The sequence below is a fragment of the Lissotriton helveticus genome, chromosome 5_1, assembly GCF_964261635.1.
Source record: "Lissotriton helveticus chromosome 5_1, aLisHel1.1, whole genome shotgun sequence".
Lineage (NCBI taxonomy): Eukaryota > Metazoa > Chordata > Amphibia > Caudata > Salamandridae > Lissotriton > Lissotriton helveticus.
The window spans coordinates 2,084,422,551-2,084,444,210 of NC_136065.1; the positions used below are offsets into that span (position 1 = coordinate 2,084,422,551).

The following is a 21,660-nucleotide window of genomic DNA, read 5'->3' on the forward strand; positions in this document are numbered from 1 at the left end:
TCGTCCTCGACTTCCCCATCGGGGGGCAGTCGGGCTGCCATAGGTCGGGTGGTGGCGCACACCCACTCTGGGAGACCCATCATCCAGAGGTGGGTTCGGCGCTCGACCTGCTTCCATGGAGAACTTTCCAGGTCGTTCCCCAGGAGGCAGTCAACCGGCTGGGAGGTCCGTACTGCTACTTTTAATTTACCTGCTACTCCCTCCCACTCGAATGGCCTTACACAGGCTCTCAATGTTATCTGCTGAAATTACAGGGCACAGGACATTGGGGAGGATCTGGTCTTCTCGCACTAAATGGCTAAGGACACCTGTGATGCTGGCTCCAGTGTCACGGAGGGCCTCCACTCGGTGGCAATTCACGGTTACTAACTGGCGGTACTTCTTGGTGTTGGTAGGCAGGGCGTTCCCGGGGACCATCTCCCTATCTCCCAGGGATACTAGGGTCATGGCAGTCGGTTCCCATCCCTCGGTGTCCTCAAACTCCTCCCCTAGAGCTACATTCGCTATCTGCCTAGCCGGGGGAGTTGTGGCAGGGATACGTGGGGCCAAGGGACACTGGCGTAGTGCCCGGGCTTTTGACATCTATAACATGTGATGGTCATTTGGTGCTGTCTACCTGGGGGACCGGCAGCCGCTGGTGGAGGTGCGGGGACACTCTGTGGTGGGTTTCTCGGGGGGGCTACGCTGGGGACCGGACTGGGCGTCCCTGGGTCCTCCTGGGTTTCCCCCCCCTCTCTGGTGGGGTGGTCCTTGACTGTTGCGGGGGTAGTCACCTACGTGGCCCCGGGCGACCCGGGTGTTCACCCAGCGATCCGCCTCGACGGCCAGCTTCCTCGGATCTGCGAGCTTGCTGTCGAGCAGATGCTGGCGTAGCTCCACAAAACAATTTGTGGACAAATGTTCCCACAGCATGAGGTCAGTTAGTTCTTCCATGGTGGTCACTTTGCTGCCCTTGACCCACCCTTCGAATGCTCTGCTAAAAAAGTTTACGTATTCCACCCAGGTAGTACCAGGAATCTTTTTGCAATCCCGGAACCGCTGCCGGTACATTTCTGGGGTGAGGCTGTATCTCGTCAGGAGGGCCTCCTTCATGTGGCTGTAGGAAGTCTGCAAGGAGGACGGTAAATGTAAATGTACAGGAATTTATATAGCGCAAATCACCGAGCGGTTTCTAAGCGCTTGCTTAGGGAACCCGTCCTGGTATTCCCCTGTGAGATAACTCCGGCAGGGTATCCGCAAGGTGAAAGCCAGGCAACCCGCCGCGAGGGGCCGTTGTGGAGATTAAGCAAGCTATTGCCCAGAGTCGCAGAGTGTGAACCCGTGAATCGAGTAGGCACCGGAGCGAGAATTGTCGAGTCCATGGACATTTTAGGACTCAAGACGCCGCCGAGCCGGGAATTGAACCCTGGTCCCGGGCTGACTTCTGCTTCCAGGTCTGCCTCCTCTAACCAGTGAGCCACACTTCTCCACGGTAGACCGAGCAGGGTGTCTCTCCCCTCGCTCAGAAATCGACCCCACAATCTGGCCCCCCAATCTTTCTGTGGGACTCGGTGGGAGGTCATGGCAACTTCGTAGGCCTTGAACCATTGCTGGATGTCGTCATTTTTGTAATCTTCTTTGACCACATCTTTGGGGATGTGGACCTTCGGCTCTGCCGGGGGTCCGCTCTCTCGGTTCCCCGGGTGCCGGTTCTCTTCGTTCCTCGCCTTGAGCTCGAGCTCCTTCAAGCTTCGCTCGTGCTCCAGCTAAAGTTTCTTCCCTTCATGCTCCCGCTGGAGTTTCTTCTCTTCCAATTCTCCTTGTACTTTCATTTGCTCGATCGCAAGTTTCTTTTCTGCCAATTTTATTTCGCCTTCGATCTTCAGTTTTGCCATCTCAAGCTCGTGGTGGCGACTTCTTTCTTGATCCGCGAGCGTTTCCGGGGATAGGCCCCGGTCCGGTACGATGCTTCGTACCTGGCTGCTGCTTTCTGTCTGGGGGAGTCCCGGTTGGTCTGGCTGCGCCGCCGCTCCTTCTGTGCGGGGGACTCTGGACTCCACCCAAGCTTTCAATGCTTTCTGCATGTCTTCCTTTGTTTTGAGGCCAGTGGTAGCGATTCCCAGTTCTTTGCAGAATTCCTTTAGTTCCTTGTGCGAGTACTCCTCCAGTTGTTCTACACGGAATGCGGTACTCGCGTCGACTTCAATGGTACTCATGGTGGTTTCTTCTGTCGTCTTTGCTCGGTAGTGCGTTAGTCGTGTACTGTACGATCTATAGATTATGGCTCGTATCCCGTCGCTTGCCACCAATGTTAGACGGCGACCTCAGGGGCGAGCAGGGATGGTACCTGACCACCCCAGGGCCCACCTCCCTAAGTACAAAGACGAGCACTGGCGGGAGACTTCTCAGGGGGAGAGTCTCGAATCTAGGATCGTACACACTATACCAGCACCACACGACAAAGAGACACCACACCGTAGCTTCTTAAGAACGTTTCTTTATCTCGTGATTCAAAGGATCTTTATGATCGGCAAAGGCAGGTAATTACAAATAGAGCAAGGGCTCAGTCTCGGTAGGGGGAGTGGGACAGTCTTATGGTTCAGTGTCAATATCGGTGCGTATCCGGCGCACAGCTCTCAATCCTCCCGCCGGGGGATACGATACGATCTTTGGGGACCAGCCGGACCAGGAGAGTCAGGGAGCTGCGAGTCACTCAGCAGGGCTCAAGCAAGATGTCGGAGGTCTTACGATCTTCAGGGGAGCCGCGAGTCGCTCAGCAGGGCTCAGGTGTTCCAAAGTTGCCGGGGAGCCGCGAGTCACTCAGCAGGGCTCAGATGTTCCAAAGTTGCAGGAGAGCCGCGAGTCACTCAGCAGGGCTCAGATGGCTCCAGCAGAAGTCCTTCTCTGCCAAGCGAGCCGCGACCACGTCAGCAGGGCTCTCGTCGTTCCAGAGGCGAATCTGCCCGACAGTCCCAGAGCATCCCCAGTCATAGGACTGCTCCTCTTTGATCTCCAGAGTTCTGGTATGCGGGGGTCTTAGCACCTGGGGGCCGCTTGTTGGGGTTTCCTGCTATGCGGCCCCATTATCCATTCATGTCCGGTACGGGAGGAGTTCCAGACACAGCAGGCGTGGAGCCAGCCCTCCGGGTGGCCGGAGGGGCGATCGAAACCCATCTCTCGAGGGGAGGTCGGAGGTGTGAGAGAAACCGCTCCTCCCTCTCTCACTCAAGGGGAGCGCGCTGTCCTCCAGCCAGGGTGGCGCCTCTCGGCCTAGGCCGTGCTCGATCGGGCGGCCATCTTATGGGCCGGGAAGTGGGCACACAGGGCCTACGGTCCGGGAAGTTGGAGGCACGGACGGGCAAGTCCGGGGAGGTGTGTGTGTGTAACGTGGAGGGAAGGGTCGGCTAGGCCGGGGGACTCAGGGGTCTGTTGTGGTGTAAAGCTCGGAAGGGTGTTGCTACGGGTCAGGGAGGACCACGCCACGAGGCCGGGTCTAACAATTGTGTAGATCTTTCCTTTGCAACTCCTGGAATTTGGAAGGAACTAGAAGGGTGGTCTGATCAACCACACGGAGAGATTGAGATAATATTGATTGCCTTTTCCCTTGAGATGATCCAGTCTGGAGTAGATCCATTGCAGAGAATTGGGAAGGTGAAGGCTTGTGTGAGATTTTGTTCAGCTAGGAATTCTTTAACGATATTTACCTGGCTATTGTTAATATCCTCCCACGACAGAATGAAGTCCCACAATAATAAATCATTGGATTTGGGGGTTGGGAGGGGGGGGGACGAGGAGGGGGGGGGGGTGCGGGAGGAAAGCATTTGCAAAGATGATTTCCATTAGGTTGTCTATGAAGGTGCGGTTTCTCTTACCTGTAGGGTGGTAAAAGGTGTGTAAAATGCAAGGAAGATTCGCTTTGTTGCTTATGGATAGAGCGAGATATTCACAGGAGTCAGATGTATTAGAGTTTAACTGCATGATGGTGAGATCGGAGTGGTGAATGCAGGCGATACCTTCCCCTTTTTATTTTTGTCTGTCTAGTCTCATGATGCTGTAGCTTGGAGGGGGGGGAACAAGTAGATTATTTAAAAAAGGTAGAACCTCTGATCAGCAAAAAGTATATTCACACAAGTCCACTAATTTGAGTAGAAATTAAAACGTTTTATTGTTTACTAATAAAAAAAAAATGAGTGCATCCTTTTTCTTTCTGCTTAAAGCACAAAATAAGAAACAATTAAACTATAACAAAGACGGCTTCAAATAGTGGTCCAAAGCCTCAGCTAAATAAACAGCAATTAACATAGGCCTTGAAATACAAGGATGAGGAGATTAAAGGACAGCAATAATAAAACAAAGACTTTCCAAAATCCAAGACCTTTGTCAAGACTTCTAGAAAAAGCATAACTCATCCAAGAAGTAAAACAACTCTTCTGTATAGGAGCATTCTTCCTGCACTTGTCAAGATAGCCTGATAATAGGCTAGGAGTCAGCTCTAGGTACTGGCAAGGATTTTTCATCAATCAGATGTGGCTATAAAAGTTTAAAAACAGACCAAAGCCTCAGTTAGAAATCCTCTGCCAGAACTCATGCCACTGCCACTTACTGCTCCAAAGAAACTATTATGTATTTCATAGAACGGTGTTGAAGAAGCATGAAGTGTCCCTTTCAGACAAGGTCTGGGAGGTCGCCACACTAACTCAGACTTTGTGATCAGAACAATCACACATTGGAGATACAATGCTCTATAACCTTGGTTTCAAAAGCTGCCAGGACTTCAAAAAATGCCTAAAGCAGTTCTGCTCAAATCGGAAGGACATAGGCTCCTGAATACATTAATTGTAAAAACAAATTATGCAGAGAAAGGACCAAACTCCTGCTGCACACAAATATCCTTATTGCTCAGTAACAAATTACAGAATCCTGTATTTCTTAACAGGGCCCAACACTTTGATGCCAACTAAGTGATTCATATACACACATCTGGCAAATCCAAAGTCCAAAACCTATTTTTATAAATGGCATCTTAAACACAGTTACTACGGGTACCTGTACAAAAAAATCCAAAAAAAAAAAAAAAACAATTGAAGCATTTTCCTGCTTTCGAATGACTTTAAAATAATTGGGGAATAAAGCCCTTTTTGGGCGGTTCTGGAGTTTGATAGCTTTGCATTGTTTTGCCAGTTCACCACACTTTCTTCAACAACTGGTCCACTCTTTCCCTTCCACTCTTAAAGTACAGTCCATATTGCAGTTTTCACTGCTTCTGCTGCATGGCCTCCTTCCGGGCTGCATCTTGCAGGAGCTGTGTATCCACCTCATCGGCCGGGAGCTGCACATATCGAACAACAGAGCCACGGATGAAGCAGTTCTTCACAGACAGCTGAAGGGAAAGAGACAAATTAAGATTGGAAGGTGGTCACTTTCATATGCATAAGTTCACTGCCATACCTTCACTTTATTCTTTGGTTGTCCAATACTACGTAATCTTTAGAAAACACGTAAAACATCAATGAACAAAGTAATAGGAACAGAGTGCTTAAGAAATAAGTTATCCAAGATGCTGTTACAAAGATGCCTACACGTTTGCTATCATTTGAAATGGTCAACATACCACATGTGTTATTCTACAGAGGGTTTGCAATTTTAAGATTTCTCTACTGAGGAGTTATGGGAAAAGGCGTAGGGTGGCTGTTCTGCACACGAAGCAATGACATGAGGGAGATCCTCAGAGACAAGGCAATAAGAAATTAACAACTTCAATCTAGTGCTCATGGAAGCATAAATCAGTAACTAAATGGAACATAGCCAAAGGGGGACACCGCTTGTTGTGCCACTGCAAAGGAAGACCTGCCCTGTAGTAGCTTCAGGTGGAAAGTAAACAGTCTCTGTGGGGCCAGCAGCCGTGCACCAACATCTATGCAGGGACGCTCACACAGGCTAGTTAATGCATCACCCTTTCATACGAAATACGTGAGCCAGGGAGAGTCATGCAACTTACCATGTGTGGGTACTTCTCAGGATCTGTGACACTGATGTCAGTCAGTTTGATGTTGAGGTACTGCAAAGAGAAACAAAAAGGGGAATTACCCACTTGAAGGGGAACACTTTTCTTTTTTTAAAGTTTTATTTGTCATTTTTCAAAAAGCATCATACAATACACAGAACAGTGCAGGAATAACGCCATCACAGGTGGAGATGCACAAGGAGGAAGTACTAAAGCTTCACTACCGAAAAGAACAAAATATGTGGCTATAAAAAAACAACAACAAAAAACATATCTAGAGGGTTGATTCCAGCATCAATAATACAGTGGTATACATCGCAGCTTACAATTAGTGGTAATGAAAATAATTATTCAGTCATGGTTTCCGGGCTGGTGGGCATGGCCCTAGCACGTAAATAAAGACAACAGTGGTTCCTAGATATCATTTCGGCGGGAGGTCACCGGCAGCTCCTCGTATAACACCAAGTTCACTACAATATATCAGGTCTTTAAGCCATAATGCAACTGTAGGACTCCGTGTGCAGCTCCACATTATCGCTACACGCCTCTTAGCAATAAGTAGTGCAACCCTGGCCAGTTTACCCGTAGCACCTTTGAGAAAGGGGAGCAGACCCAGTGGGCACACCTCTGGTGAACAAGTCAATGTAACCCCAACAATTTGGGATAGGCTTGCAATCACTTCCATCCAATAGTTCCCCACCTGCCTGCAGGACAAAGCTAGGTGTAAGAAGTCGGCGCTTGAGACACCGCATCTGGGGCATGCGTCTGAGTCCCCATACCCATATTTAAAGAGACGGTGGGGGGCATGGTAGGTCTGGTGAAGGCATTTAAAATGTATGATGCGCAGGTTAACATTAAAGGTGAGCGTGCCGGTCAATAAGCAGCAGTGTTCCCACTCCTCCTGGGTGAGCTGTGGGTCTAGCGTCTCATTCCATCAATTAAGGCTTCTATCTTCTGGGAGGACCCTATCTGCTCTGGCAGCTCGGTACAGCTTATTTACGAGATTGTGCCTAGTGGGAATGACAAGCATGGTGTGCAGAGCTAATGAAGTTGGCGGTTCCAACAGGAATGTCGGGAAGTGCGCCTGTGAAGCCTTCCCCAATCTATGGATGGAGAACGTGAATAGCAGAGTTTTATGCTGAATGTAGTCAGTATGAGTGGGTGGCAGGACAACGCCATGGGGGAATAGATCCTGCATTTTATCAATTCCCGCCTGAGCCAAAATGCGCATGATCCCCTCTTCATGTGTGACTGAAATAGCGGTGTGATAAGCAATAGGGAGCAGAGGGGAGTATAAAGGTATCTTCGCCGTCACACGGCTCAGTCCCTTCCAGGAGGCGATCGTCGAAGTGACCGTGTTAATGGTGTCATGGGACAAAGGGCGATGGGTATGTGTAAGAACAGAACTCAGTTTTATGGGATGTGCGTCCCAATGTTCAACCGCTACATGTGGAATGAAATCATGAGGCGCAAACCAGTAATGTGCATAGAGCGCCTGTGCGCATAAATAATAGGAGTAAAAATCCGGCGCATTAAAACCCCCATGCTTATTGTCAAGAACAAGCGTCTGCCAGCCCACCCGATCCTGCTTTCCCCCCAAATTAGACGAAGAAGTCGTGCGCAATGTACAAGAGTGATGCGATCTGCGAGGGAGAGCAGGAGCTGAATCCATCTTTCAATTCGAATATCCAGCCATGTCATAGCAGTGCTGTAATTCTCACGAAGCACTCTATCCAGATCCCGGTGAATCCAGACGCCCAAATATTTAACTGACTCTGTAGTCCACTCAAGGGGGAATTCCAGCTCATGCGGGAGCCTACATGCGGTCAAGGGCATCACCACCGACTTAGACCAGTTTATGGAGAGGCAGGAGAAGCGAGCAAACCGCATGTATTCCCGCAGAACTGGTGCCAGACAGTCACAAGGATTCCGAATAAATAGCAGCATATAGCGAAATGATGAGTGGCCAATGATGCAAAGTGATAGCCGCATTTTTGTGGTATTGCCGAACGATACAGGCCAGAGGTTCCAAAGTGAGGGCAAATAGCAGTGGTGAGAGTGAGCACCCCTGCCTCGTGCCCCAGGTAATAGTATTGAGTTGGAAGTGTGGCCTCCAACACGAACCCACGCGGTGGGACATGCATAAAGCAGTTTGACCCCCATTAACAAACAAGCATTTGCAATGCAATAGGTCTCGCATTTACGCAAGTTTGAGCTATTGGCACTGTAAATGACAATGTCTTTCATTTATGTATTGTTTTTTAAAACATAAATCAAAGACATTGTCATTTACAATGCCAATAGCTTCAACTATTGCAAATGGGAGACCTATTGCATTGAAAATGCTTGTTTGATATTCGTCACTGTTAGTGTTATATAAAATGGAGTATATTAGATAGAATCTGACCCTATCTGGAAGCTAAGGTAACTAAAAAAAATACTGTTAAATGTATGTTGTATGCATGCTTGCGGGTGAGCGTGTGTTTATGTGTGCAAGTGCATGTGAATGTTAGTATGCCTTTGTCTGCACCACTGGCTGTGCTGTAAGTGTAGCTGGAATGTAGGTGTACCTCAGTCTGTTTGTCGCAGCAGCCCTATGCAGTGACTGGGTGAGGACCTGAGTCTTTGTGTGTGTCTCCAGCTGGCCTGAGTTTCTGGGTGCATGTTGGGTGGGAAGGGGGAGGGGTATATATCTCTGCAGTCTGTCCCGCACTCGACGGCCTGCATGCGAGTGTTTGCGAGGTCTGCCTGCAACATGCTTCTGTGCTGACACCACCTCAAAGTCCACAGCCTCGCTGGTGCTTTTATGCTTCGAGTGAGGAGCTCCTCTGAGTGAGATATGGGCATGTTGGGGTGGGTATCTTATGCTGTGGAGTAGGAAGAGGGTGAGTCTGCCACTCCCGGGGGTGCTTTGGCTTTCGGCCCTTTGTTTCCATACGTTTTGCCCCTTGGTGTAGGTAGCGTGTGCCAACCCATGTACCCTCCCTGTTTTTTCCTTTGGGGTACTACGCTCACTGCTCCTTATGCCGGCTTTTATGTAATTTCTTTGCAAAACAAGTAGCGAAGCAAAGAGTGAAGGCGCGGCGGAAACTGATATGTACTTCTTCTGCCTGAACATTGTTTTATCACTCAAAAGTGTTGCAATTAAGACTTCAATTAGCACACATATCAGGGCAACAAACAGCTCGGCACCTGATGCACACGGCGAGTTCCGCGGAACCGAGAGGAGCTCGGCAAACGCGCGGACCCGTGAGAGGTCTGTAAACTCTTTGAGTCATGGGGCCGGAGACCAACCAACCACGCACGCACGTAAATAAACACGCACACAGAGCCCGCTCGGCACTGGCTGCACACAGTGATTCAGTTTGTTCGGCGGACCAGGGAGAAGTCTGTGAGCGCCTCAGAGTGATTGCGGCCGGATGATTAGCCACCATGCGCGAAACGTAATAAGAAAATAAATAAAGTGAGCGCGGTGTCCCTAGTGGGCGCCGAGCTCATTCAATTAATAAATTAACAACTGCGGATAGAGTGAGTTTAACATTCAACAGTCACTATTTTCACTTCTGCTCGTATTACTTTTTTTAATTGGAAGGCAGTGTTTGGATGCGATAACATTTGTCAGTTTCTCCGTCCATCCCCGTGTGACACCTGATCCAGCGCGCTTTGGTTTCTTTCTGATCGCGAGTCAGAGCATCTAAAACAAGAGATGAAACATATAGAATGCACTAGAATCCTCCCCGGCAGCAGGACATAAAGCCAGTGATTACCTGCTCGTTAACAAGAAGATGCGCGCGTGCACTGCCGAAAATGAAACCTGTCGTGGGGTAGGACTTCCGTCTTCTGCGGGAAGCCCGCGCCCATGGAGAGGCTGGCCAGAGGAGCAGTGGTGACGCGGGGCTCCCATGCCCGAGGGAGTGCCCCCCGGAGGCTGCAAAAGTCCGGAGTGGCGCAGATGCGGTGAGTGGGGCTTACTTGTAGACTTGTAGTGGGGGTGGCGGCGGGGGGGGGGGGGAGGGGGGAAGTTGTCTGTCCGCTCGTGTGTATGTGCGGCGGGGGGGTGTCTCTATGTTTGCGTGCATGTGCGCTCGTGTGTGTGTCTCTGTGTGCGCATGCGTGTGCGAAAGCAGGGGTGTGTGGCTGTGTGTGTTGGAGGCTTTCAATGGAGACAGGAAATGGTGAACGCGCGCGCGACCTGATACGATTCCGGCATGCTGCGCGTGCCCATCTCTTGTCTACTTGTAAGCAGAGCCGCCGACAATAGGTCTCTCGCTGCGACAGGGCTTCGCCCTACGTCGCAGGTGCGAGACCTAAAAAGGGGAGAGAAGCCCATGCGCTGGAGAATCAAAAAACCATACCTCCCTTCGATGCCTTGGCAGCATCGAGCATGACCGTTGCCACAGGCGAGTCAGGGGAGAGGGTATGGAACAGGGCAAACAGAGTGCGGAGATTGTGGGAGGTGGACCGCGCAGGTATGAAACCAGATTGGTCTGGTAAGCCCAAGCTCTGCATCAGCGGTTGTAGGCGAATGGCCAATATTTTCCCAAAAAGTTTGACATCAGTATTAATGAGCGAGAGTGGTCTGTAGGAGTCGCAATAAATAGGTGGTTTGTCCTTTTTTAGTAAAGTGATAATTAATGTTTCGCGAAGAGATGGGGGAAGGACACTCGAGTCAGAGGCCTCCGCATACATTTCCAGCAAAAAGGGGGTGAGCTCCTCAGCATAGGCCTTGTAAAATTCCGAAGGGGCCTTTTTATTAGGGAGAGAGGCTATAGCCATCCGGACATCCTCCACCGTGATGGGTTGACCCAAATAGTCCCTTTGCCCCTCCGATAACCATGCTATGGCCACCCACGACATGTAGGCATCAAGAGCCTCTGTGTCCATCGTGCCTAGAGATGTATACAATGCCTCGTATGTCTGTCTAAATTGTTCCGTGATATCTGCGACACTATACTGTACTTTTACTACCACTAACCCCCACACCATTCGACAGTTACTAGAACCTGTCAACACCACCCCCATTACGTTTCTCCATCTCAACGTTAGGTCACTACCCAAACACCACCTTGAGGTCAATACCCTCATTCTGGACGAAAATCCTGACATCCTCTTCCTCTGTGAAACCTGGCTACGGGATGGCACATCTGCCATACCCAATCTTACATTACCAGAAGATTACCTTATGTCAACCATCAATAGGGATGGAAGAGGAGGTGGCATTGCCATAATCTATAAGAAGCTGTTTTCTTGTTCTTTCATCAAGGAAGAACTGCCCGACTGCGAAAGCGCCCACTTTAAAATCACTATAAATCCGAACTTCACTTTGTCGGGCCTCTACATCTATCGCCCACCTGGCCCCGCTTCAAAATTTATTGAGGCTCTTCTTGAGACAGCAACCTCTCTTATAACAAAAAACTCAAACTTTACCATTCTAGGCGATCTCAACCTGCACTTTGACCTGCTTAACGACGTTACGATCAAAAATCTTCTTGCAGATCTTTCCGCACTGCAACTCAACTCTCTTATTCTTACTCCGACGCATCTAGCTGGTCACATTTTAGACCCTGTATTTACAAACATGGAGAAACTTACATCAGATATACCCGTTCCGATGGGATGGACAGATCACCACCTCATAAAACTGTCCATACTAGTCAATAAAAGCAGGCACAAAACAGCATCGACTCGTCGTCTAAAAAGACCATGGCACAAACTGTCCCACAGTGACCTCCATACCACCCTTGGAGAATTCCACCATGACACCAATTCTGACATCAACGCTAATTATAGCGCCTTCCATGATTGGATCACGGGAGGGCTAGATGCCCTCATTCCAGCAAAATGGTCGATAGGACGCAATTCCCCATCAAACCCTTGGTATAATGACACCCTCAAAAACATGCGCAAAGACTGCAAAAGAGCGGAGCGCCTTTGGAGAAGGGACTATAACAACGAAGATAAATCCAACTATCGACTAAAACAAAAAATGTACCACAAAGCCATCCGAGCTGCGCGTACTGCCTTCTATGCTAACAAAATTAAATCCAGTCCCACCCCCGCCAAGGAAGTTTTTAAACTTGTTCAGGAACTTCAGAGTGGCAAATCCCCCCTCCCTAATATCTCCTCCGCACAACAATGCGACGATCTTGCTAGCTTTTTTGTCGACAAGGTACAGAAAATATATACCTCTTTTCCTCAGCATCTCCCTAGCCCTACCAATAGCCCTTCTCCTCCCTCCAACTATTCTACCTTGACTCACATCCCGGAAATTTCCAATGATAACCTCATTAAACTTTGCCATAAAGTTAAATCTGGTTCACCGGCTGATCCCATGCGCCCGGCTCAATTCTTAGAATCTCTTAACTTCTTTCTACCCTCACTCACCTCTATGCTGAACCTTTCCTTTACCTCTGCGAGCGTACCATCTGCCTGGAAACAAGCGTGGGTCTCACCCATCATCAAGAAACCCACCCTCGATCCATCGAAACTGGAGAACTTTCGACCAATCTCCCTGCTTCCATGGTTGTCTAAGCTCGCTGAGGCACATGTGAACAGCACTCTATCTCAGCACATGGTCAACAATAACATCCTGGACCCATCCCAAAATGGTTTCAGACCAGGCCATAGTACTGAGTCTGCTCTCCTGGCCACCACAGAGCACCTCCGAACGATTTTAGATGCCGGTCAAAGTGCTGCGCTGATTCTTCTCGATCTCAGCGCGGCCTTTGATACGGTATCCCATGACATCCTCCTCAATCGTTTGGAAACATATGGAGTGTCTGGCCATGCCTTGGATTGGTTCCGCTCTTTTCTCAAAGACAGATCCTTTCGGGTCTTTGCTCCCCCCTTTCTATCCAAACCCCACCCTATTGCACAGGGAGTTCCGCAGGGCTCTGCATTGAGCCCTTCCCTCTTTAATCTTTACGTCCAGCCTTTGGCGACAGTGGCCAAAGAGTGGGGCCTTACATTAGTGTCGTACGCCGACGACACTCAGCTGGCCATCGCACTTACAGAAGCTCCTTCCGTCTCATCCTCCAGTTTTAAAAACGGTCTTTCCGAGGTTGCTCAATGGATGACTAATAACTGTTTACAGCTTAACGCTGGCAAAACAGAGGTGCTAATCCTTGGCAAAAACACCAGCCTCTGGAATGAGCACTGGTGGCCGTCTTCCCTAGGCACCATTCCAGCTCCCAAAGCCCTAGTGAAAAACCTAGGAGTTTGGATGGATGCCTCACTCAATTTTCAGGCCCACACCAAAAAAGTTGCTGGCACCTGTATCGGCCTGCTGAGGAGTCTTATCCACATACTTGGCTTCTTTGACGCCAAGACTCGCCAACTTATCATTCAAGCCACCATCCTTTCGCGTCTTGACTACGCCAATGTTCTCCTTTTTGGCGCTAACAAAAGTGAGGTAGCACGACTCCAACGCGTGCAAAACTCTGCGGCCAGAACTCTAGTCGGCCTTCCCCGCAGATGTTCAGCCAAAGCGACCATACAAAAACTACATTGGCTACCCGTCGACTCCAGAATTAAGTTCAAGGCCCTTATCATGACCTTCAAAATCATCACACTGGATACCCCTCCACTGCTTCGACCACTTCTCACCCCCTACGCGCCATCACGTACCCTGCGATCCTCAAACCAAAACCTCCTATGTGTTCCACGCATAAAACTCTGCCGCATGGGCGGCCGCTCTTTCAGGTTCCTTGGAGCTAAACTATGGAACAGCCTGCCACAACACATCCGCTCCATAGAAAGCCTACTGGCGTTCCGGAAAGCAATTAAAACGCTCCTATTCCCTCTCCCCTAATTCCCTCCCACCCTCTCCCGCTCTGACCAGGGTCTGTGGTTCTTAGCGCCGGGACGCCTCATCGCTGGGGCAGCTGTTTGCGCTCTACCAAAACAATACAATACTGATCAGAGCCTAATTTATCAGTGATCTTAGTAATTACATCGTGGCTCAGTCGGTGCCCGATTTTCGTGGCTAGGTGATGCCCTGGTCTTCCGCCCTACCCAAAGGAACGAGCCATGTGCCTCTTAGAGATATACCGCATCTCCTCATCCGCCAGCTTCGTATGTTCAAGCAAGGACTCCTTGAGAGAGGCATGGGTCTGCTTGCTAGGGGTACATTCGTAATCTCGTTCAAGGTGGGTCAGTGTAGCCTCTACTTTAGCTATTTGACCCTGTAGATCCATCAAGATACCGGCAGACGTACTGATGCAAGTGCCTTGAATGGTGGCCTTAAACCCTTCCCAAAGTATTGTACAATAGCTTCGCGAATGCTCTCCAAATAAAGAGGATCCAGCAATGATTCGGAGCGAAAATGCCAGGTGAAGGGCCGGGAAGTCACCAGGGGGATGCGAAGAGTGAGCTTCACCGAGCAGTGATCGGATAATGTGCGGGGCAAACACTCAACTTCAGTTGCCCTGTGGTGTGTTTATCTAGGTACCTGAATCTATATTCCTATTCGTTACCCTTGTCCGGTTATAAATCAATAATATCCCTACAACGGCATAGAAACCCTTTTCATAATTCAGTCATAGCGCATGCGCAGCTGAACTGGGGTGGCTGAGTGAACTAAAGAATGGTGATGGATTAAACCCAGATCAGTTGACTGGGGGTGAGTGTTTGATTTGTTCAAGCGCTCCGTCCATCATCCCCTTTTGTATCGCTTTGGTCACATTAAGCAAGCCTACTCCTCCAGCCCCCTAGAAAGCACACCGAGTTCTTAAACAAATCCAAGCCTCCAGCAACCTGGAAAATCCCCGCTGCTTTGTTTTGATTTCGTCCGAGAACTCCTGTAAAGCACTGTAAGAACGACCAGTTCTTAGTGACATCTTTATTGACGTCTTATGTCCAGCCTTACGTCAAGCCCGGCACCTTTCAGGTATAAATATACCAAAGTTGCCTTAAGCAAACACACGGTGGTGATGAATCTGGAGCAGCTACTACTAGCCCAGCTGATGTGAGAGCCCACGGACGCTGCCCCTCCCTTTTGACGCGCTGAGAAATACGCTGTCTTTTCTCTTGCCGAGAAATCCAGCCTCCGGCGTTTCCAGCTTACCCTTGCGGGTGACTGGGATACCGAGTCCTGAGAGAGAGAGAGAGAGAGATACCAGACCTCCTGCCTTCTAATACCCAGGTACTGAACGGACTAAACCCTTACAGAGAATTCTTGAGTCAGATTCTTGGCAAAACAAACTTAACTTAAACTGCTACTTACTTACTCCTTCCCACGTATTAGGCTTAGGTCAGGTACACCGGGGTAGGCGTAGTTAGAAGCACCAGTTGAGTACGATTAGTCAATGTATATATGTATGTATCTATTTTATCCATTTTAAAGTATCATATGGCTAAGAAACCATATCAATGCTTTTACAGTATTTCATAATCCTGCTTTTACTGTATGCACTTTACTTAACTATAAGTATTGCAATTGTAGCAATTCATTTCTCTTGCATGAGGAAGAAGACTGCTCAATAAATAACACCTTTTATTGAAAACACCCGTCTCTTTTTCTCTGAAATCTGGTGAAACTAAGTACGCACTTATTGACTGAGTGAAATAGCTGTCTTTTGTTTTCACACGACTCTAGAGATACACTCTTATTCAGGGAGAGCAAAGTTGTCATGTTTTATGGTTGTCAGAAACTAAATCCCTTCTTGTCTATCCAGGGAGGTTAAACTCCTCCTCGCCTATTCGAGAAAGTTTCTAGTGAACTCTGAGCTAGCTGGCAAAAAACTTAAGTCTAATATAGTCAGTAGAGACCTAGTTAATCTCAGTCCTACGTCTACACTACTGAAGATATTATTCCAATGCGCCGAGCCTATTGGGACTATAGGAACTACACTACAGCCCATCCCGCCACACCCTCGCTGATCAGCCAATAATCAAGGCAAGACCATGCCATGTACAGTAGAGACATGTGTTCCCTCGAGTGATTCTACGGGTCTGTGCCACCATACATCTAAAAGCACAAGTTCCACCAACCCTGAATTAATCACATGGGCCGTACCTGGTGAATGACCCTCCTGGACTTATCCTTACTTGGATCCAGGTGCGTTTTCCACTGGATGGGGAAAACTTCATGAAGACTTGGAGAATGCTGGTTGGGTCGAATTTTACAGCACACAAGACCATTGATAAATTTCACTCATGTTCGGGGGTCATTGTGTGCACACCCAGTGCAATCGTGCAGATGTCACTGACCAATGAGAAATAAGGCAAGTGAAGTAAAAAGAAGAATACGATAGGAGGAAAGATACACACTGGGAAAAGAACGTAAACGTCACTGAGGTCTTTCCATTCCAAGCTGCATTAAACAAACATAGCTTTAGAATGACTTAGTCAATGCTGCCTGCCTTTGAGTATCCAGCCACTTGGTGGTGGCAAAAAAAAAAAAAAAAACTATTTTTCAAAGCTGATAATTCAACACCTAGCAGTAATACAAATGTAACTTGCATTCAGTAGGTTACAAGCCTACATTCCATAAGAGTGTAAATTATCCTTAGTTTTACTCATTAAAACGTATGGGTAAAGTCAGTCAAGAGACATGGCTTTAAAGTACTAATTCATGCAAACAAAGGCATGCACAAATGTGAAGCCGAACTTGCAGCGTCATTGGAAAATCAAATTGGCCCTTTCTAAGTCTTATTATTCATTCCCCAAACCTGCACTGCTGTGTGGCACCAGCACTGCATGCTTACAAATTAAATAGAGAAGTAACATGATGCGTAAACAAAAAACGAATGCGGACCAAACCTCTTGCTATGGTTTGACCTATACATCTACTGTCTAACAGACTGCTTACGGTGTGGACAAAGGTTGGGTAGGTGACTTCTATGCACTGAGTCCTGAAAAAGGGGCTATCCGTACAAGCCTCTCCCTCTGCCACCTCACAATCAGTACAGACATATTTTTAATGGCATTTAGGTCTCAATTACCAGACAGCACAAGCGAAAGACCTTCTGTGGGTTTACCAAAAACTTACAGCCTGCCCACTGTGAGAAGTTGGCCTGATATAGGATGTTCACTAGTTCTAGTGACCACCTTGTATCAGTGCAAACAACCCTTATGGGGATTGGTTGCAAGTCAACCTTATAGACCAGCTATCCTAATGGTAGCATGGACAAAGCAGTCTTAGGCTAAACTCTTTTGGCATGTGATCCCAGCTGTTTTACCACAATATAACCCCTTGAATACCAGATGAAAGGACACCACACAGGTTGTTATGATGTATTAACAACAACACCTCTGAACTCTTTATGAGGTCAGAGGGCTAAGCACATGAAAATCTCTTACGAAAAATACGACAAGTTGCACAAAATTACAATGGTGCCTTAGAGGCACGTCAAACCATATATTAAGTAAGTGGAATGTGAAGGTCGATAAAAGGAATGGAGCTGTCCAGAGGCTGGAGGTTCGCTAGGACTACGCTATCTTCACCTTGGGTAAGTAATAGGAGGCCCACGGGACGCGTGTGCAGAGTGTGAACTCACACGCGAGATGCGTAACAACGTCTATGGACAGTACATTTCAAGTTAAAGGTGAGTACGGACAATCCTGACTAGATAGGACTAAAACGACTGTGGAACTGGATACTAGGACAGTTAAACTACCCTTGAGCACCGAAATGCTCTTGTTACCTCACCCACGGACTGCGGGTGCAGAGGTGTCAAAGTGCGTCGGGTTCTCGCGTTGAAGTCTATGGAGCCTGAAAGAAAAGATGCTGCAAGCGACCAGGAGGAAGATGTCCGGTGCGATCCAAGGGTGGATCGGTGAAGGAGACCTGAAAGCAGAGGGGACAATGTTCACAGTCACTAGCCAGTGACTGCAGTGGAACCAGGAAGGAACCAGATGTCGACGTCGCGATCAGGTGAAGAGTGGACGCTTGACTCTGCAGCCACGTGGACCAGGTGTCTTCGACGACCAGGATAGAGGCACGAGCTGTCCCACGCAGGCTCTCGCTGTCGGCGGTGTTGGATCCGGAATCGGCGTCAAAAGGCGTTGGCAAAGGCAACCCACGCGGTGAGTGGAGAAAGAGTCTGGTGCGGACTAGGAGAGTCCGGGGTGCCCCTCTTTTGGAAGGGAGCAAGGGCCAGTCTGGAGCAACCAGACCAGCAGCAAAGATTCAAAGGTTCGTCGTCTAGGAGGCCACTAGCCAGCCGGCAAGTGACCAGACAACGCGTTGAGCAGCAAACAAGCAGAAGGGCCCCACGCAGATCTCGTGGATGCTGGAGGGCTGATCTTCGGTGCAGGGGCTGGCTGGGGCTTCTCAGTCCCCAAAGCACTTGGTCGAGTTTACCTCGGTAGTCGTGCTGTAAGCGAAGTGCAGGTTCGTTCAAGATGGCCGGTCCCACGTGTCTCGTCGCACCCACGGGTCTCAGCTTTGCTGCAGATGTGAGTTGAAGTCGGAGAGGTCTGGGAATCTGGGTCTCGTCAGGCTCTGAAGTCTGGATCCTCGAGGGAAGACGACAAAGTGAAGCCGCTGGACGCTTGATGGTGCCTGCAGATGCAGGGTGGACACTCCTTGCCCACAAGGGAGATTTATTCAGTCTTCTGTGGAGCAGAACATCGAAGTCCAGAGTTTCTTCTTGTAGAGTAGTTCAGGATTAATCTGATTTGGAATGGGACCAGCTCCTACCTTTATCCTGCTAAAGGGGGCTGCACTACTGACTAGGTCCCTCCCCTAGGTGGGACCAAGAAGGGGGGTGGTTACACCCCCTATCCTTTGTCCGGTTTCCCGCCAGAGCTGGGGCTGGAGTGCCCCAGCAACTGGTTTGAACCGGTGTATGCACAGGGCACCTTGTGTGCCCCAGGCATGTCTCATTCCTTTCAAGCCTATCCTACCCAATACACAAAATCCTGTCTGGGGTGGTGCTAGCACCTCCCAAGGCAGGAAACCCTTTGTCCAAGCCGTCCTCGCTGGAAGGACTCCCAGCAGCAGGAGGTCAGACTTGTGTCTGTGGTGGCAGCATCCATTTTGTGATGCCAAGGCTCGAGTTAACTTTAACCGTGGTTCACAGTTACATACATGTCGTGTCCCTCTAGAAGGGTGGAATACTACCCCCGTCGCCAGAATTGGCGGGGGGTTGTATTCCAATTCGTATGACACCTTACTCGACATGTTTTGATAATGCTATACCAGAGTTAGCATTCAACCGCGAGGTCGATAATTCACTTAAGAGTATATGGTATAGCGTTATCATGGAACAGCTATTAGGACTTGGTTCCGCAAGCTGCAGACGGGCTCAGCTCATGCCAGAGCACCATCTCACATAATTCCAAGCACTCTGCCTTCAGGATTGTTAAGGCCTGCCATAGGAGGGACTGATAGGAGGATATGTGTCCATTTTAGGGTTAGATATAGGTTTACTATATCTACAGCAAAGGGTGATTACACCACCTTGCCCCAGCTGTCGTGCAGCCAGTTGTGTCAGTTTTAGATGGCCAGCCAGGGGTGGCATAATACATGCTTCAGCCCCTTGTAGGCCCTGGGTACACCTCTGCCCTGGATACCTAAGGTATGCTGTACAGGGACTGATAAGGTGGCCCAGTACAAATTGGTAAATGCACCTAAGGTACATGGAGTCCATTTTACAGAGAGAGCAGGAAGCCTGGGGTCCTGAATAGCAGGATCCCAGGCCAACTAAGTCAAAAACCAGCAAAACACCAGGCAAAAAGTTGGGGGTAACCATAGTCAGATATCCACCTTCCTACATAACCCCCCCCCACCCCCCAAACGAAAGGAGATAAGGCTATCCTTGACCAGGTAAGCCTATATTGCCTAAGTGGCCATATAAGGAAGTACCAGCACTGGCATGGTTACCCCCTATCTCATGGTCCACTAAGCAATCCCTCACCCTAAGGGTATCTGAGGGTCTCCACCATAGGGAATCTCTACCTGTGGTGTGTTTGGCAAAGTAAAAGGCTGGTGCTGGTATGGAGTACTGAAGTGAGGCTCCACTACTGTTGGGCTCAACTTCCTCCAATCACTATTCACCATATATGCCTTTCTTTCCAGGACTGAGTTGCTGTATGCTCTCAGGGTCAACCTCTGGCTACCTAAAGCTGGAGGCTGGGTCCCTCTGTTTGGCTTACTGGAGGTACAGGTCAGGTTTGGGGCCCTTAGGTCCCAGGTCCCAGGTTTGGCTGTGCCCAACAGTGTCCATCTGTGGGCGGTCCCTAACTAATTTTAAGGGGGCTCCCTCAGCAGTTTGTTTTAATGTCACTTGGCTAGGACTACTAGCTTCAGTGCCCTTAATCTGCTGATTGGGGAGTTCTTTTGAACAGGGGGCCCTTTGGGGTCCACCACTGGCCTCCCTGATCTCTACAGCCCTGGGCTGACTGAGGCAGGGTAGAGAGGGGCAGGTTACCTGCTCCAGACTGGGTCCCACCTTGGAAGGGTCCACTGACATCAGGGGTTCTGCCAGGCTAGGCCTGACGACCTCTGGGGCAGTTCCTTCACAAGGGGTAAGATCAGTTCCCTGAGGAGGCTGATCCTTTCCTAATGTCTGGTGGGAGGGAGATTTCTCTTCCTCCTCAATGCTCTCTGTTTGTGTGGAGTGATCCATAGTTTCAGGCTTCACAACACAGGAATCAGTTTGAGTTTGGGCTGTGGCCATCACAGCCCCACCAACCTTTTCAGGAAGTGACTCAGTTTGGGTATGGGCTGTTACCATCACAGCCCTGCTAACCTTTTCAGGGAAGGAATCTATTTGAAACTGGGCTGAGACTGGCACAGCCCTCCTAACCTGTTCAGGAAGATTTACCATTTTAGAATGGGTTTCTTGTTCTACCTCAGCCCAGGCTGAGATCTCTAAATCATTCCCCAGTAGGCAATCTACAGGCAAGTTTGACGACACTGCCACTCTCTTGGGGCCAGTGACACCTCCTCAGCTGAGATTTACCACTGCCATGGGATGATTTTTCTGCACTCCATCATTGTTTGTCACCTGGTATGTGGCACCAGGTATAAGTTGCCTTGAGGGGACTAGGCTCTCAGTCACCATAGTGATGCTAGCCCCTGTATCTCTATAGGCCTCAACTTTTAAACCATTGATGAGGGGCTCCTGTCTGTATCTGTCCAAAGTGTTAGGACAATCAGTGAAGTTGGCAAACCCCATGCCAGTTTCACAGACAAGAGTATCTGAGTTAGGGGACCTGGTTAGGCCAGAGTCCCCAGGAACTCCCAAAGTAAATCCACCCAAATTCTTGGGGGCACTCCCACCACCTGGGGGATTACTACTAGTAGTAACAGGAGGCTTGGAAGCGTTAGTGGGGGGTATGTTCTCCTTATTGTTGTTGGCCCTTGGGCACCTGCTGTCAGTTTTCCAATGGCCTACCTGTTTGCAGGTATGGCAATAAGGTTTCTTCTGGGTATTGGAAGGATTCTGGGACCCCATTCCCCTCAGAGGATTTTTGGGGCCCTGATGTGGTTTGATCTGTAGATTTATTCCAACCCTTCTCTTGAGGCTTGGTTGACTCCTTCTTTTGGTCACCACCTTGGTTCTTAGGCCTAATCCTGGTTCTGACCCATTTGTCTGCCCTCTTACCCAATTCTTGTGGAGAGGTCGGATCAGAGTCTACCAGGTGCTGGTGTAATAACTGGTTCTGACAATTATTTAAGATTTGCTCTCTCATAATTAGATTATACAATCCTGTGTAATCAGTAACTT

The 21,660-nt window shown here is 49.1% G+C and overlaps 1 protein-coding gene across 1 annotated transcript in view; it reads right to left on the reverse strand.

Annotated features, from left to right (window-relative positions):
* Positions 1-4,119: 4,119 nt before the first annotated feature.
* The window catches only part of LSM2 (LSM2 homolog, U6 small nuclear RNA and mRNA degradation associated), a 73,814-nt gene continuing 56,273 nt past the window's right edge, over positions 4,120-21,660 (reverse strand). Inside the window, exons 4-5 of the mRNA XM_078646058.1 lie at positions 5,978-6,037; positions 4,120-5,359 (exon numbers count right to left, since the gene is read on the reverse strand). Coding sequence (XP_078502184.1) covers positions 5,234-5,359; positions 5,978-6,037 — 186 coding nt within the window. The 3' untranslated portion in view covers positions 4,120-5,233. The remainder of the gene's footprint in view (positions 5,360-5,977; positions 6,038-21,660) is intronic.